This window comes from Alexandromys fortis, unplaced genomic scaffold (genome assembly GCF_014885135.2).
Source record: "Alexandromys fortis isolate MF-2015 unplaced genomic scaffold, M_Fortis_MF-2015_v1.1 scaffold_68, whole genome shotgun sequence".
Classification (NCBI taxonomy): domain Eukaryota; kingdom Metazoa; phylum Chordata; class Mammalia; order Rodentia; family Cricetidae; genus Alexandromys; species Alexandromys fortis.
Window position 1 is genome coordinate 1037104 of NW_026067948.1, and position 15016 is coordinate 1052119.

The 15016-nt window shown below is 42.1% G+C and overlaps 1 protein-coding gene across 2 annotated transcripts in view; it reads left to right on the top strand.

Moving 5' to 3' along the window:
• The window catches only part of Lrrc7 (leucine rich repeat containing 7), a 307126-nt gene that overhangs the window by 290837 nt on the left and 1273 nt on the right, over positions 1-15016 (top strand). For both annotated transcript variants that reach the window (XM_050149461.1, XM_050149462.1), the window contains one exon: positions 2787-2861. In XM_050149461.1, the coding sequence (XP_050005418.1) occupies positions 2787-2861 (75 nt within the window). The remainder of the gene's footprint in view (positions 1-2786; positions 2862-15016) is intronic.

Consider the following 15016-nt stretch of genomic DNA (forward strand, 5'->3'; position numbering starts at 1 on the left):
TCTGTCAGGCAAATGAAGAGCTGATGATTCTGTCTTGGAACATCAATGAAAAGAGCTTCCAGAAGTCATCAAGAGCTGGAAAGCTCCCCAGATGGAACCTAGGTCCTTTATGGTCAATAGCCAGTGATAGAAGCCATTGTCACAATGAGCCACCACAAGGAGTCCACAGATGAGGCAAGAAGAACTTTCCAGCACGCCTTTCCGATGAAAGAGAAGCTAATCCCTTTACCTGTGGGATTCAAGTAAAGATGGCAAATGTTGGTTAATATGCTCACTGAGAGGAGTAACTTTCAGCCAGCCAATCTAGGAATGTTCTCAAAGTGGGATTTGTTGGATATAAGATATTCAAATGTAGCTCAGCCTTAAGACCTTCAAAAACTATAGTATTAGTTATTGATCATCTATGGAATTCTCTGCTGTCCCGTGTGTTCTATATGCATCCGCCCACTTAAGACATCTCTCTCTTTGTGCCATTTCATATACATTTCACTAGTGAAGAAACATTATGTATCTAAAAATGTACTTGCCAGTTTTTAAACGTTACACACAGAAGGCTAACACCAGGGCAGTGTTGGCTATAGCTACAGTATGCCAGACAGAAAATATGATTCCCCAAATGTGACCACACTCTAATTTCCAGAACCCATTAACATAGCATGTTATATAGCAAAGGGGACTTTGGATACATAATGGCTAGGAACCTTGAGCTAGGACCTACCCTAGCTTATCCAGATGAGTCCTTGGAGGTGGGAAACCTCCCCTGGCTGTGGTAGGAGGAAGGGATGGTCTGTGCTGTCTTTGAAGAAAAGAGCAAGGAGGAGGCTATCTATCACCCAAGAGTCTGCACATCCCTAGAAGCTGTTCTAGAAAGGAAGAGAAAGTGAGTTCTCAACAAGAGGACCCTTCGAAGTATACAGTTCTACCTGTGCCTTCGCTCTGGCACCATGACAGCCAGGTCAGAACTCCAACACTGTGAGGTGGTCAGCTTGGCAGTGTTTTCAGTCACTGAACCTGTGGGGATTTGTTACAGCTGCAGTCAAAAGTCAAATACACATTGCTCAATACAGAAGAGATGTGGGGTGATGGGGAAGGGTCCCTTCCTGGGGGGAGGTGCGTGTGGCTGTAGCTTCAGATGCCGGGATATTGGTGTACTTTCTGATGCATTGTTTGATAGTTTGCAGCATATCTTCATGTCTCCTCACATGTCAGAATCTGAACATGCCCCAATCCCCCCACCCCAACCGAATGGCTTGCTGTATTCCATATGATATGATTTTTTTACCAGAAGGAATATTATTCGTGTAATTTTTAATACAAAAGTCTGATGACTCCCCGCTGTCAAAATACTCTCTCAAGTCTCAGAACAAAGGGAGTTATTGAAAGATGACATGTTGTCACTGTTTTCATCTGCAGTCGACTGTCGTGGAGGCTCAGATCGGCTTGGATTTATTTAGAGTCTTTTCCAAGCACCGGAGAGCTGAGACACTGGGATCCTGAGGCAGTCCTAGGGCAACAGCACACAAATGCAAATAATACAAATACAAAACTGGTGTCACAAGGCACCCTCATGGATCACTGCTTTCCCTACCAGGGTCATGTGCTGGGAACAGGACGCACAGAGAGAAGGGAGCTACAGCAATGGAAGCGTCTTAGTCCATGAAATGGATTGACTGGAAATAAATAGCAAAGCTTTAGGAAACAGCAATAAAGGCCTTAGAAAGCTCAGGCCACCGTAAAAGTCAGCTTGACAGCAAACTCACAGAACGGTGACTGAATCGTGCAGTCACGATGCTACTTCTGATATTAAGCATGTCGCAGATGCCAGCTTCACGTCTCCAGGCAGCCAGGCTGTGCGCTGTGAGAGCTCCAGTGTTGTGGATGTGGATGTATAACTTGGCCCCTGTAGTTTGGATTTATGCAAACCTTATTAAACTGTCGCTGCATGGGAAGCCGAATACAGGCGATCAGGGTCACCTGAGTGGCGGTCGCTGGAGGCAACCAGAGACTAGTGGCTTGTTTGGGACAATACCGTCATTCTGCCTGTCACAGCACAGTAGGAAAGAGGGAGGCTTCCAAACGGTGCTAACTAAAATCAGTAGCAGTCCCCTGGGTAGATGGTACATGCAAGCTGCCAGACGGAGGAAGGGTTGACTGCAGGGTCTGTGTTTGTCCTCACAACGTAGATGCCTGCTGTGATCAGAGAAGCCAGCACTGTGTTTCATCCTCCTGTCTTTTCCGCCAAAATATTCCATTTTACAACTAAATTTGACAAAGCTGTTTTTGCTTTGGTTGAGGGCTTTGTTTGCTTAGTTAGTTGGTTTGATTCATCTTTTATTAGTTTGTTTGTTTGCTTGCTCACTATTGAGACAAGGTCTCACACTGCACCACAGACTGCCCGGAACTCACTATGTAGCCCTACTTGTCTCAAATTCACATCAATCCTCCTGCCTCGGCCTCCTGATTACTGGGATTGCAGCCTGTACCAGTAGTTATAGCAAATTCAGAATTTATACAAAAAGGCATTTCTATAGATGGCTGTGAGGTTGGTATGTAAACTGCAATTGTACTTTATAAAAGACAGGGTAATCTTCATATTAAATGTGTTTTTTCTTAGACTTGACTGTAGAGCAATTGTAGTTAAATACTATAACCCTTGTAAAGCTTACTTGTGTAAACTATGATTTTTTTAAAGCTGTTTTTACTGTTTTCTATATGAATGGAAATGTATTTAAGTGCACCTACTTGTTGGGGATAAACTCCTAACCTATGTCACTTCTGACTTATAGGGTATCTTTGTTACTAGGGTTCAGCCTGATGGACCAGCATCCAACCTACTACAGCCCGGGGATAAGATCCTTCAGGTAAGACGAACGAAAACTGGCATGCCAATATCGGGGTACAGGACTTGAACCAAACTCTGACAATAAATGTCACCTACTTGTCACAGTGGGTTTAAAGCCCCATCTGCCATGAGTAGTGTCCTTCATGACCATGCCAACTTGTAAACGCTCTTCCATTTTAGTTGAATAATAACAATTCCCAAAACTAAAGTAATTTGGTGCCTAGAACCAAAGTAACTTATTCCAGATTCTTGCCCTAGATTGCACCCCCATAACTGATTCTACAAACAGGCCCCTGGGTAACAGAATCCCTCACCTGTATAACAAGGGTCCAGCACTCTACCATGCAGGCCCGAACTCTCCTCGGAGCCCCATCGTGCTGTTGTCTGTGGCCTTAACAGTCCTTCTAGCAAGCCTTTTACCCAAAAGGACAGTCCACCTCAGTGTCCACCTCAGTTCCCAAACCCAAAACATTTTACTGAATGCCCGACAAGATCTCAGTACGTGGCAGTATCCTGTACATTACTGTTGTACTGAGTGGAGTTACACAGTAATACAGGAGTGTTCATACATGTAAACACATGAGCCTGCGTGGTTACAAACTAAAAGTAGGCATGATTGCCTGTGCAGGGCGTCTGTGTGACTTTACATGAGTTGACAAGAGTGAACGTATTTCTCTGTTTGAAGACTGTAACACACGGTTGTCGCTCTCTTTTCTCCTGTCCAGAACACAAGTTCAGCTTTTTGGTTTTGTTTCGTTTGGTTTGGTTTGATTTTGTGTTTTTTGAGACAGGGTTTCTCTGTAGCTTTGGAGCCTGTCCTGGAACTAACTCTTGTAGACTAGGCTGGCCCCGAACACACAGAGATCCACCTGCCTCTGCCTCCCAAGTGCTGGGATTAAAGGAGTGTGCCACCACCGCCTGGCTCACACGTAAGCTTTTTAAATGTTATGTGGAAAATGCTTTCTCAAACTTAAAGCTGTACCTATAATCAGGACAGAATCACTGAATTAAACAGTTAAACGTGCACTTGGTTTAAAATTATCCATTTGATTCTCTTTTCCTTCTCCCCAAATTTAACTGCCATATAAGAGGTGTTTAATTATCTCCCACACTATGTGAAAGACCTTTAAGGAGACCCAGTGTGCTCAAAATTAAATGATTTAGCAAAAATTCTCATTATATAAATGATGGAACTGCCTTAAATTGCTAGTGCTTGGCTCAGGCACCCCGAGAATGAGGCATGGGGGAAAGGGAACTTGGTCCTCAGCTCCGTGCCTGTCCCCTCTCTCCTCCTCTTCCCCCACTGAACTTCAAAGGAATCTCAGAATTTGAAGAAAAAAAAGTGTAGCCAATTAATTTCCGATCTCTGAGCTAGGAGGATGGCAGACTGGGTAGATTCACCTTCTACAGCTTCAGACCAGGTGACGGGCAGACTGGGTAGAGTCACTTTCTACCGCTTCAGACGAGTGACGGGCAGACTGGGTAGCTTCACCTTCTACAGCTTCAGACCTGGTGACAGGCTTCCCCTACCCATTCCCAAGTTAGAAAAATGACTTGTCATCTACTCGGGTTAAAAAGGAAGAACCACCTCCTTCTGTGGAAAAGAGGATGCTCATGTCTCCTAATGGGATGAGCATGTGTTCTTTCCTGTGAAATTCTGACGGCCGTACGCGGGGCAGGAGGAAAAATGTGTGGCATTTCGAATCCCAAGATTTACACCCCGGCTGCCAAGTACACAGAGTGGGCTCCTAGAATAAGAAGTGGGAAGGAATTATGAGTCAGTGAGCTAGAGGCAAGAGCGTGGCTAAATCTCTCCTCTCCACCAACCACATCAGAGGTGTGACATTTCATTTCCCCTTTAAAATTCCTTCCACAGTCCACTGTCAGAAAGGGGGGGGGGGACACATAAACCTTACAGCTTTGCTCATAGTAACTAAAATCAAAAGTGGCCAACTGCAGTCTCTAGAAAAAAAGAGACTAATTCTTTGATGGTTGTCAGTGTCATAAGTGAGAAAGTAAGCTATGGTCTTGATTTGCTTTAATGCCTTTGAACTCTTAAGAACACTGGGAAACAGCTCTGTTATCAATCACAAAGTTGATCACTTGGATTTTGTCACTTGGACAAATATATTTACAAGGCTTAATAACAATGAAAATCCTGAGAAATATTAATAAACAGAGAAAAGTATAACAAACAACCATCCTGAGCACTGAGGTTACTGGGTTTGACAGCAAAGAAGAAAGGAGACACAAAGCAAAGAGACGCTGCTCCCAGCCTCCCAAGCCATAATGTATCAGACCTGCTCTATGTTTCCTTTTCTGTGACTCTATTTTATGTGTGTGTGTGTGCAATACATGTGTCCACGCTTGTAACATGTATGTGCATAGTGCACAATCTATGTGTAACATTTATGTGTGTGGTGTGTGGTGCACGCATGTAACATGTGTGACTCATGCACACATGTGTAAAGTGTGTTAGATACATGTGTGTAACGTGTGTGACCTGTGAATATATGTGTAACATACGTGATGTATTTGTATACCTGTTGGCCATGGGCAAAAGGCCAAAGAGCAACATCAAGCATCTTTGCACCCTAGTTTTTGAGATGAAATCTCTCATTGAGTCTGAGTCACCAGCTGACTGGACTGAACGGCCAGTGAACCCCAAGTATCTTTATGTCTTTGCCCTTCTCCATCAGAACTACAGTTAGACATGTGCTATCCCGGCTTCTCTGTGGTTGCCTGGAATCCAGACTCAGGTTTCTGTGTTGTTATAGGCACGGCACTTTACTGACCGAGCCACCTCCTAGCTCCACATGACTCTTCCTACCACTGCCTTTTCCTGCTTTGAAATGATCAGCAGGTGGTTTGAGTTACGTGAAGATGCGTGCTTGAAGGGAGTGTGCTCGTGTAAACACATTGGCCTGACTGTTCTTTATCTTACACTCATTTGCCCAGTATAGATACCCTACAATGGATGAGTGTATTAAAACGACTCAGTGCTATGCTGCTTTAAAACACCACAGAAGGAACTCTGTGATCAAAGGGTTGGCCCTTTGCAGCCTTACCTGGAATAATTTATAGAAGGAAAGATAAAGAACTGAAATTACATGAATCGTTTTTAAAAAAATTAGATTGAACCCTGTGCATTTGCTGATCCGTAACCATTATCTAAATGGCAGTTCTGTTGTTCTAACATCTACTGCTCTTTCTTCTTTGTAATGTTCTTCCTACGTGGAAAAAAAATTCAACCGAATTGATTACATGCTCTGCAACCCTAAATGTAGCTGTGCACAGAGAGATAGCCACTGGCTGAAGTTGCTTTGTTGAAAAGATGAGTAGATTGGGGGAAATTACATTGCTAATGAGCAATAGAATTCACAGCTACAGCCTAACACTTGGGCACTTTCTGCTCTGCTCTGCCCCCATCCCCATTTACACAGTCCTAACTTGGGCAGAAGAGAAAGTTCATAACTTATAGAGAATTCACAATAGCATCTATATTTTACCAGTTACTAAACCTCATTATTTTTTTTCCAACATAAATCTTATCAATGTATTGCCCTATTGAAGATAACTGCAGTTTCTTATACCATCTAATCATTCTATAATCAATTAGTGATAGTACTCCTGGTTCAAGTCTGTATTTCTTTTCTCTCCTTCCTCTCTCCCTCTCTCCCTTCCTTCCTTCCTTCCTTCAATTCGTTCCTTCCTTCCTCCCTCCCTCCCTCCCTCCCTCCCTTCCTTTCTTCCTTCCTTCCTGTCTTTATTCCTTCCTAGATAGGGTCTCATTTTTGTCTCCCTTGGCTACTCTGGAACTCTCTATATAGACTAGGCTAGCCTCAAACTCCTGGTTCAAGCTACATCTCTAAGAGACCAAAGTAAGATAATTAATGTAACAATAATATACACCAAGTATTTCTCTCCTTTTTGCTAATTTTCTGATTTAGTTACTTATTTATGTATGAGTGGTTTACCTCCATGTATGTATGTGTAACCATATGCGGGCCTGATGCCTGTGAAAGTCAGAGGAGGGCATTGGATCCCCTGGGACTAGAGTTGCATATGGTCATGAGCCACTGTTTGAGAACTGAAGCCAGGTCCTCTACAAGAAAAACAAATGCTCTTAACCACTGAGTATCTCTCCAGCCCTTGTGCTAATCTTTAAAACTGTGATTGAATTCATATGGAAATTTGAAGAGTAGTTATCAACCACTATATCTACCAGCAAACACTCGGGCTCTTTGCAGGTGTAATTAGGGTTATGTCTAATGCTTCATGTTGCTGTTAAAATTTGTTCTGCACCAGACCTGTTACTGTCCTGCTCTGTAACGACTAACCGCTTGACCCTACGGCCCATTCATTAGTGTCTTTTGAGTTGTTTGTGTTAGATGCTTCTCAGCCATTGCTCTGACAGAACACCTGAACGATGAAAGACGTGTTTGGTTTCAGAGGCTCTTGCCCAAGGTCCCTTAGCTTCTGGCACATTCTAAGACAAAGCATCATGATGGGGGGCACACAGTAGAGTAGGGTGGCTCAAGGAATGTCCGACAGGAAGCTGAAAGAGATGAAAAGAAGAAGTAAGGTATAAAATGTCAAAAACACTCACCTCTGACAGTGGCTGGCTTCTTCCAACCAACCCCCACCTTTTAGCCTCCACCAGTCCCCAATAAACCAAATTCCCAACATTCCTCCAGCGTTTGGGGAATACTTCATTGTTGTACAGAGGACGTTAATTTGTTTCCCTGCTGCCGGGCAGCTTGGATCCAAAATAATCACACAGAGACTATATTAATTAAATCACTGCTTGGCCTATTAGCTCTAACTTCTTATCAGCTAGCTCTTACATTTTAATTTAACCCATTTCTAGTAATCTGTGTATCACCACATGGCTGTGGCTTACCAGGTAAAGTTCTGTCTGGCTCAGGCGGGGCTGTATGGCTTCTCTCTCACTCTGCCTCCTTCATCTCAGCATTCAGTTTAGTTTTCCCCACCTACCTCTATTCCCTGCGCAGGCCCAAGACAGTTTCTTTATTAACCAGTGGTATTCACAGCATACAGAGGGGAATCCCACATCACCTCATGTCCAAAGTGTAACACCAATATTAAAATGATAGACAAGTCACACGTCATCTAAGGAGCTTGGAACTAAGGAGACAAATGTATACAGGTGCCTTGAAATGCTAAGAGCTTCATTCTGTGATATATTCATAGGGGGTGAAGCAGAATTAAGAACATGAAGTGACTAAGAACAGGCTGATTCTTGGGAGGTTGAATAGATGATGGCCACTCACAAGAAAAAATAAAAGCTCAGATGCTGGCCCTCTTCTTGCTACCTCACTGAGCCAGTAAAGAGCATGACAGGGGCACTAGAGATCTTGGGGACCTCAAGATGCATGAAGAAGAGAAGAGGATCTTCTCCCCAGTGACAGAGTTCATCCCAGCTTCACACAGGGAGAAAGAATGAGCCAGGGCAGAGGGAGTGTAGGAAGAGGAGCACCTGTGGGAAAGACGCAGAGTAGGAGCTTACAACAGAGTGGACATGAGGTACAGTGAAGGAAAAGCTAGAGAGACTCCTGAGTCCTTGGTTAGAGCTGTGGAGAACAAGACCCTTAAGGCGCTGAATGTTCCCTACAGACTTGAAAGGCGCAAACATGGAGGCAAGCTGAACTAGGCAGGACATAGTAACATACAGCTTCAGAGCACAGAGTGGCAGATTGTAACCATGGATTCTGCAGAAGTCTGACAAAATATCTGTGGGTGACAAGTTCTGGCTCTACAGATCCATGTTACTGGCAGCCACTAAAGAGGCAGAGTGGGGTTTTGTGTCTCTTTAATGACCCATGGGTATGATGAAGTAACAGAATCATCTTAAGTAAAGCTTGTTTATTCAGGAGCCTCCAGATATCATTAATAAAGTGTAAAATAGATAAAATAAACTGCTTCCAAGAACCCATTGCTAATACAGAAAAAGGCCCCACATTGAGTCCCACATCAGTGAGGACTTATTTCACACTGGGAGTCTCTTACGTAACCTTCCAGGACACCCAGAGGAAAGCCTTGAGCTCTAAGCACATCGCCAGAAGCAAAGCAACAGAGCTTCCTGTGCAGGGAGAAAGTGGAATTTTCATTTTAAAAAACAGAAGAAACAGTATTCAGAAGTTCGGCATATAGAAGTCAAACCGCGTTAAGGCAATAGCTTTCTGGTAGCTCTTTTCAAATATCTTTGGTAAATGAGTTCTTTAGTCAAGTAAGTTGCAAAGCCACCTTAAGCCCTTCCTGTTTTCAGGATTTCACAAAGAACAAAGCTTCTTAGGAGAGTTTAACAAGCCTGAGCTTCCCAGCAAGCAGTCCGTGACCACCTCCACACAACGTGGAGATAAGAAAGAAGCTGCACCAAAGCCCACAGTTTTCTCTCAGATCAGCAGGCTCACAGTCATTACCCTGAGTCATGAAGAAAGTGTAGGAGCATGTTCGTTTTTTCTGAATTTAAAAAAATTCCCCCTAAAACATTATAAAAATCAGAAAGTGAAAAATATTTTCCAAGTTCAAATGAAGAGCTGTGTCCTTAAAGAACTAATTAGTTAAGTCTAGTTTATCCTGGCTGGTAGTTGAGAACCACAAATGTCAGAGACCCTGATGGGGGACCACTAGCCACGTCTTTCATTATTATATATATTCCCAGAATGCTTTGCATGAAATAAATATTATTTAAAGACAATTTGATTAGAAAATAACTAAGCTGCTTTTAAAACACGCATGGTTTTGTGTGTCTGAATCTAACCGGATACGGCTGCTTATTTAGAAAACCAGTCAGGCTCCTCAGGTTCTGCCGCTGCTCAGGAGCTTAGCTGATGTGAAAATAATGTTAATTAAGCATGTACATGGTGTCATTTAAATCACACAGTGCTGGAAGTGCCTGCAATTGGTAGACATTACATAACCTGCTTGAGCACTTTCCACTGAGCAGGGCTGATTCTACTGATTTATGTCCTTATTTGGAATATGGACTCATTATGTAAAAAAATATTGAGTCAAACAACATATGTATAGTATAATAGGAAATATACCTAAGTTCCTGCTTTTTCTACAAGCTAGGCATGCCCTGGATACACAGCAGAAAGTGAAGAAAGACAGAAGGGTTTAGGGGTAGAGTTCAGAGGTGCTACTGCCCTTGCCCAGCCTGCCCAAGGCTTTGTGACAGACCCATCACCATAGCAATAATAATAACAATGTGATGGACATCAGTCTGTCATTATTTGCTAATGGGAATGAAGTGAAACCTATGACCTCACACAGGCTAGATCAGCACTCTGCCACTTAGCTCCACCCCCAGACCTGAGTCTGACCTTAGCAACGAAACAAAACTCAACCCACCCACAAAGAATGCCCTCAGAATAGTCAGTTTTCAGAGGCCATGGCAAATGTAAAAGAATAGAATTCAGCTTCTTGAGAAGCTGTCTAGTAATCCACACATTCATTTGCTGAAGATTTAGCATGCATGATAGAAAGCAAGCCTCTCTAAAGTCAGAGGAAGTGACGGTCCTCAGACTTGTGTATATCCTTAAGTCAGAAGAGAAGAAATTCTTTTTCTCTTTTAGTCTGTGATTTTTAATACCGGTAAATGCTGCTAGGATGTCAAGTTCTCTCACAAAGAACGATGTTTTCCATGAACAGTTTCAGAAATGAAGGTCTGTAGTTGAGATTTGTAGCAGAAAATGTTTAATAATTTTTCAGTCACCATGAGTTGATTATATAGTGTATTCAACTGGAGCCTCCATGGTATTGATTATATGGTGTATTCAATCTGAGTCACCATGGTCTTGATTATATATTGTATTCAACTGGAGTCACCATGGTATTGATTATATAGTGTGTTCAATTTGAGTCACCATGGTATTGGTTGTGTAGTGTAGTGTATCCAATTGGAATCTTCATGGTATTAATTATATAGGGTATTCAATTGGAGTCAATATGGTACTGATTATAAATTATATATTATCAATATGGTATTGGTTATATGATATATTCAACCGGAGACAATGTGATATTTGTTATATAAGCATTCAGTATTAAAGGTAGCCCAACATTTAACAAGAATACTCTAGCAAGTGAAAACTCTAAAATAGGGTCAGGCATGGATCATCCCTGTAAATCCCAACGCGAAGTGGGTGGAGACAGGGAGAAGAGTTGAGTTCAAGGCCAGCCTGGCCTATACACACTGTGTCTCCAAACAGAAGGGATGAATGGGGAAAAGGAAGGAAAAAAAGAATAAACAGAAAAGATGAAACAACAAAACAAGACAATTCTGAAATGGGAATTAATTCTAGGAAGTTAGGATGAAGCACAGTAATGATCTGTGATGGACCACTTCCCAGGACGCCTGGCTGTCAGAGCTGGGCTCCATTAAGGATTGCCTGCAGAGCTGGAGTTTGCTGGCTGTGCTTTTTCATTTCTCTTCATCCCAACAGTCGTAGGCATTCAAATTTTCAAGATACTGATATACAAATATGTATGCCCTGGCTCTTTAAGTGTTTTCTTGTCATGATGTGTTTGAATTAACCAAAAGCGCATGTCAAATGTCTAAACTGATTTCCCTTTTAATGTGTAAGAGGATCCACTGTCCTTGCCCTGTGTGGCAGTTGTCTTCAGCACCAGTATGAAGGTTTAGAGTCTTCAGTTCCTTTACTCTGGAAAGTTTCTGCGGACAAATATCTATAATGCACACGCATTTCACAAAGGTTTTACCAGAAGGAAGCCAAAGAGAAGCCCAGGAGGAAAAAAGGGGGATGAGAAACCATGTGTGTTTTACAGTAGATTAATTCACTACATCCTCAATTGTGATTGGGCAGCAGATATTACTTTTATTAACTGGGGATTTTTGTGTATGAATCATGCTAAGGAAAGATTAAAAGCATTTTGCAGCACAGGAGATGTGAGATTAAATTAGGCACACTATCTTTTGGAAACAGCATAAAGACTACACTGGAATGGCCTTCCATATTTTCAAACCAGCTCCCGCTAGAAGCCTATGAATTACACATCTTCGAAGCATAATGTTGTCTGAATACCACTTCTAATATTGTCTCCTATTAATTTAACTGGAATTTAATAAGCACCTCATTTGTTTCTCACTTTTCATTAACTTGCAGTTTCTTCAAAACTACACACATTTTATGGGAATCTGGTAATGTTTATGTAAAACATATATACATGCAACCAAATGTGACATTTCAAATGTTGTCTGATTTAGCATTAATCCTTGTCATTATTTGCATTTATATTGTGGGCATATTCAAATGCCACTTGTGTAAATGCTTCCTCTGTATTTATCTTTCAAAACATCACTGAATTTGTGTTCTGCAGTTGACACCGCCATTAGACCAGCCTTCCTCTAGAACTGCAGACTCTCCAATGCGCATACAAAGCAGCCACAAGCCTGACGGTTGTAGAGTAGGGATCTTCTCATCTTTATCGAAACATAAAAATCACAAATTCAATGACCCCTCGAGTCCCTGTCTGAACTATTCAGGATGAAAGCAGGTATCCAATGCTTATGATCACACAAATGGCATAAGTTATTTTGGGCTCTTCTGTCCTGAGAATGAGAAAATGGTTCTCTGAGACAGAGCTCCTGACTTTTGTGGGCATTCACCTTGTTTGTCCCTTCTCCTCTGCCACTTGCCTCCCATGGAAACAGACCTTGCAGTATGGCCCACACCAAGGAAATGCTCAGAGTCATTAGGATAGCTAAGCAGGTAAAGGTGCTTGCTGTCAAGCATTAGTTTGGCTGAGCAGGTAAAGGTGTTTGCTGTCAAGCTTGATGATCTGCGGCTTGATCCCAGGACTCACAGGGTAAAAAGAGAAAGCTCGCTTCCACAAGTTTACAATCTATCGTAAATTTATTACAATAAAAAATGTAGTAAATTTAGAATGAAAGTTTTCTTAATGAATAGCTCGATTGCTATTTAAAAAATAATTTGTAAGGCTGGGAATAATGGGGTATACCTCTAATCCCATGTATTTGTAGTCAGGTGGAATATAAGTTCAAAACTTCCCTGGGCTACATAGTTAGACCCTGTCTCTAAAAAGAAAAATAGATTAATAAAATAACATTTGATAAAACTAAAGGAAGAGCTGCCACGTTTACAGCATCCAGAAAAACTGTATCAAAGCCAGCTGTGCCAAAGTAGAATGCTAACTACTGTGGGGTAAATACCTTCTTGCCAGTCTCTAGTGGGATCCGAGTATCTAGGTCTCCATTAACTACCTCCCTGTCTCCGTTTACCCAAGTCTCAACTCTGTCTATCTATCTTGTCTTTGTCTACCTCTCCAGAAAAGTTTTGATTAAATCCATGCGATGGCAGCAGGGTGGGAAGAGAACACATTCCAGAGGAAGTGCGAGGGGGATAAGAAGAAAAAGGGTTGAATGTGCTCAAGACACAGTACACACGTGAAATTTTCAAAGGATACATTTAAGTTTAAAATAAATGCCTAACATGTGGAACTACCTCTCTTCCCTTTGAAACCCTTCCCCATAGCTTCTGTCCCCTCCCCATCAGCTTCCCAGTCTCATTATCGTAGTTCTTAGCTCCAGTGCCTCCCACTATGCCCTAGGTGGTCAACTCACAACAGACATTTTTAGTTAAAGAAGTGAGGGAGGAAGGTCATCATGGAAGGGACCAATCCTCTTTGAAGGTCTCCCAATGAACACATCATTCAGATTCACACCTACTTATCTGACTACCTGTCCCCTCAGCATCGACGCTGTTGATTTTTCAGCACCAATACTTACATAGCAGATAGAATGGTGAACAACCTATGATTCATGGTCCCCTTCACCCTGACACTTCGAAGTATAAAAATGTTGGACAATTCATTGGAAATTTTCGGAGGGTATCGGGTTCTTTGCAAAAACATTCCATTATTAAATTGTAATTTTCTAACTAACATTTACCTTTTGCACAAATAAAAGATAAAAACAGTGGAAAACATTTTAACTTTTAAGTGATGGCTAGTTAAAATATTAAAAACATAAAAAAAGAGTAAGCATCCCCAGATTAAGTATGAGTGCGCTGACAATTGGAAAAGTCCAGCTAGGGAGCCGGCTCAACAGGCAGTGTTTGCTGTGCAGGCACATGGACCTGAATTCGGATCCTCAGCACCCAGTAAGGGCCAGGCCCAGCATCATGTAACCCTAACACTGCAGAGGCAGAGACAAGAGGATCCATCAGCTTTGCTGACCAGCTGGTCTAGCTGAATTTGTGAGCATCAGGTTCAGTGAGTGGCCCTGTCTCAAAAGGAAGGTAAAAAGCCATTCAGGAAAGGACATGATAGCATCCTCTGGGCCTCCACATGCACATATGCAAACACATATACACTCACACATACAGACTTGTACATATGTGCACAAAGGCGAGCTTACATACAGAACACACAAACACACACCCACCCACAAGCACACATAAACAAACATGCACACACACATGCATGCATGTACACACACAAACACACACGCGCACACACACATAAAGTTACCCGGTTCTAGTGTCTGTACATTGCAAAGCAGTCCAGTGAACTGTTTTTCCAAATGCAGTGCACCTCATCCTGCAAGGGAGTGGTTACGTAGCTGTCAGTTACCGGGTGGCAGAAACTTATTTCAAATTTTGTGTTTTAATTTAGTCTTAATCCTTCAGAGGCATATAGACCTACCTCTCCATTAAATTATGTGAGAATAATTTTTTAGTAAGACAGTTTGTTATTTAAAATAGAGAAAATGAAGGACCATGAGCCCTCATTACAGAGAAAAATGTACATAAATATCAACCACTAGCCAGCTGGGTTCTGAAATTCCAACCGGCTAATTTTGTTTTAAATGAAGTTTGATGTCTTGCCCTGATGACCCTTACCTAGAAGACTGCAGGCTTTCTTTGGTGACTAATGTTGATTTTTTGAACTAGGTTAAAAACCAATCTTTGGTGACTAATGTTGATTTTTTGAACTAGGTTAAAAAACCAATTTGTAACCAGGCAGTGGTGGCACAGGCCTTTAGTCCCAGCACTTGGAAGGCAGAGGTGGTAGGCAGATCTACCCAACCTGGTCTACAGAGCGAGTTCCAAGACAGGCTCGAAAGCTACACAGAGAAACCCTGTCTCAAAAAAAAAAAAAAAAAGA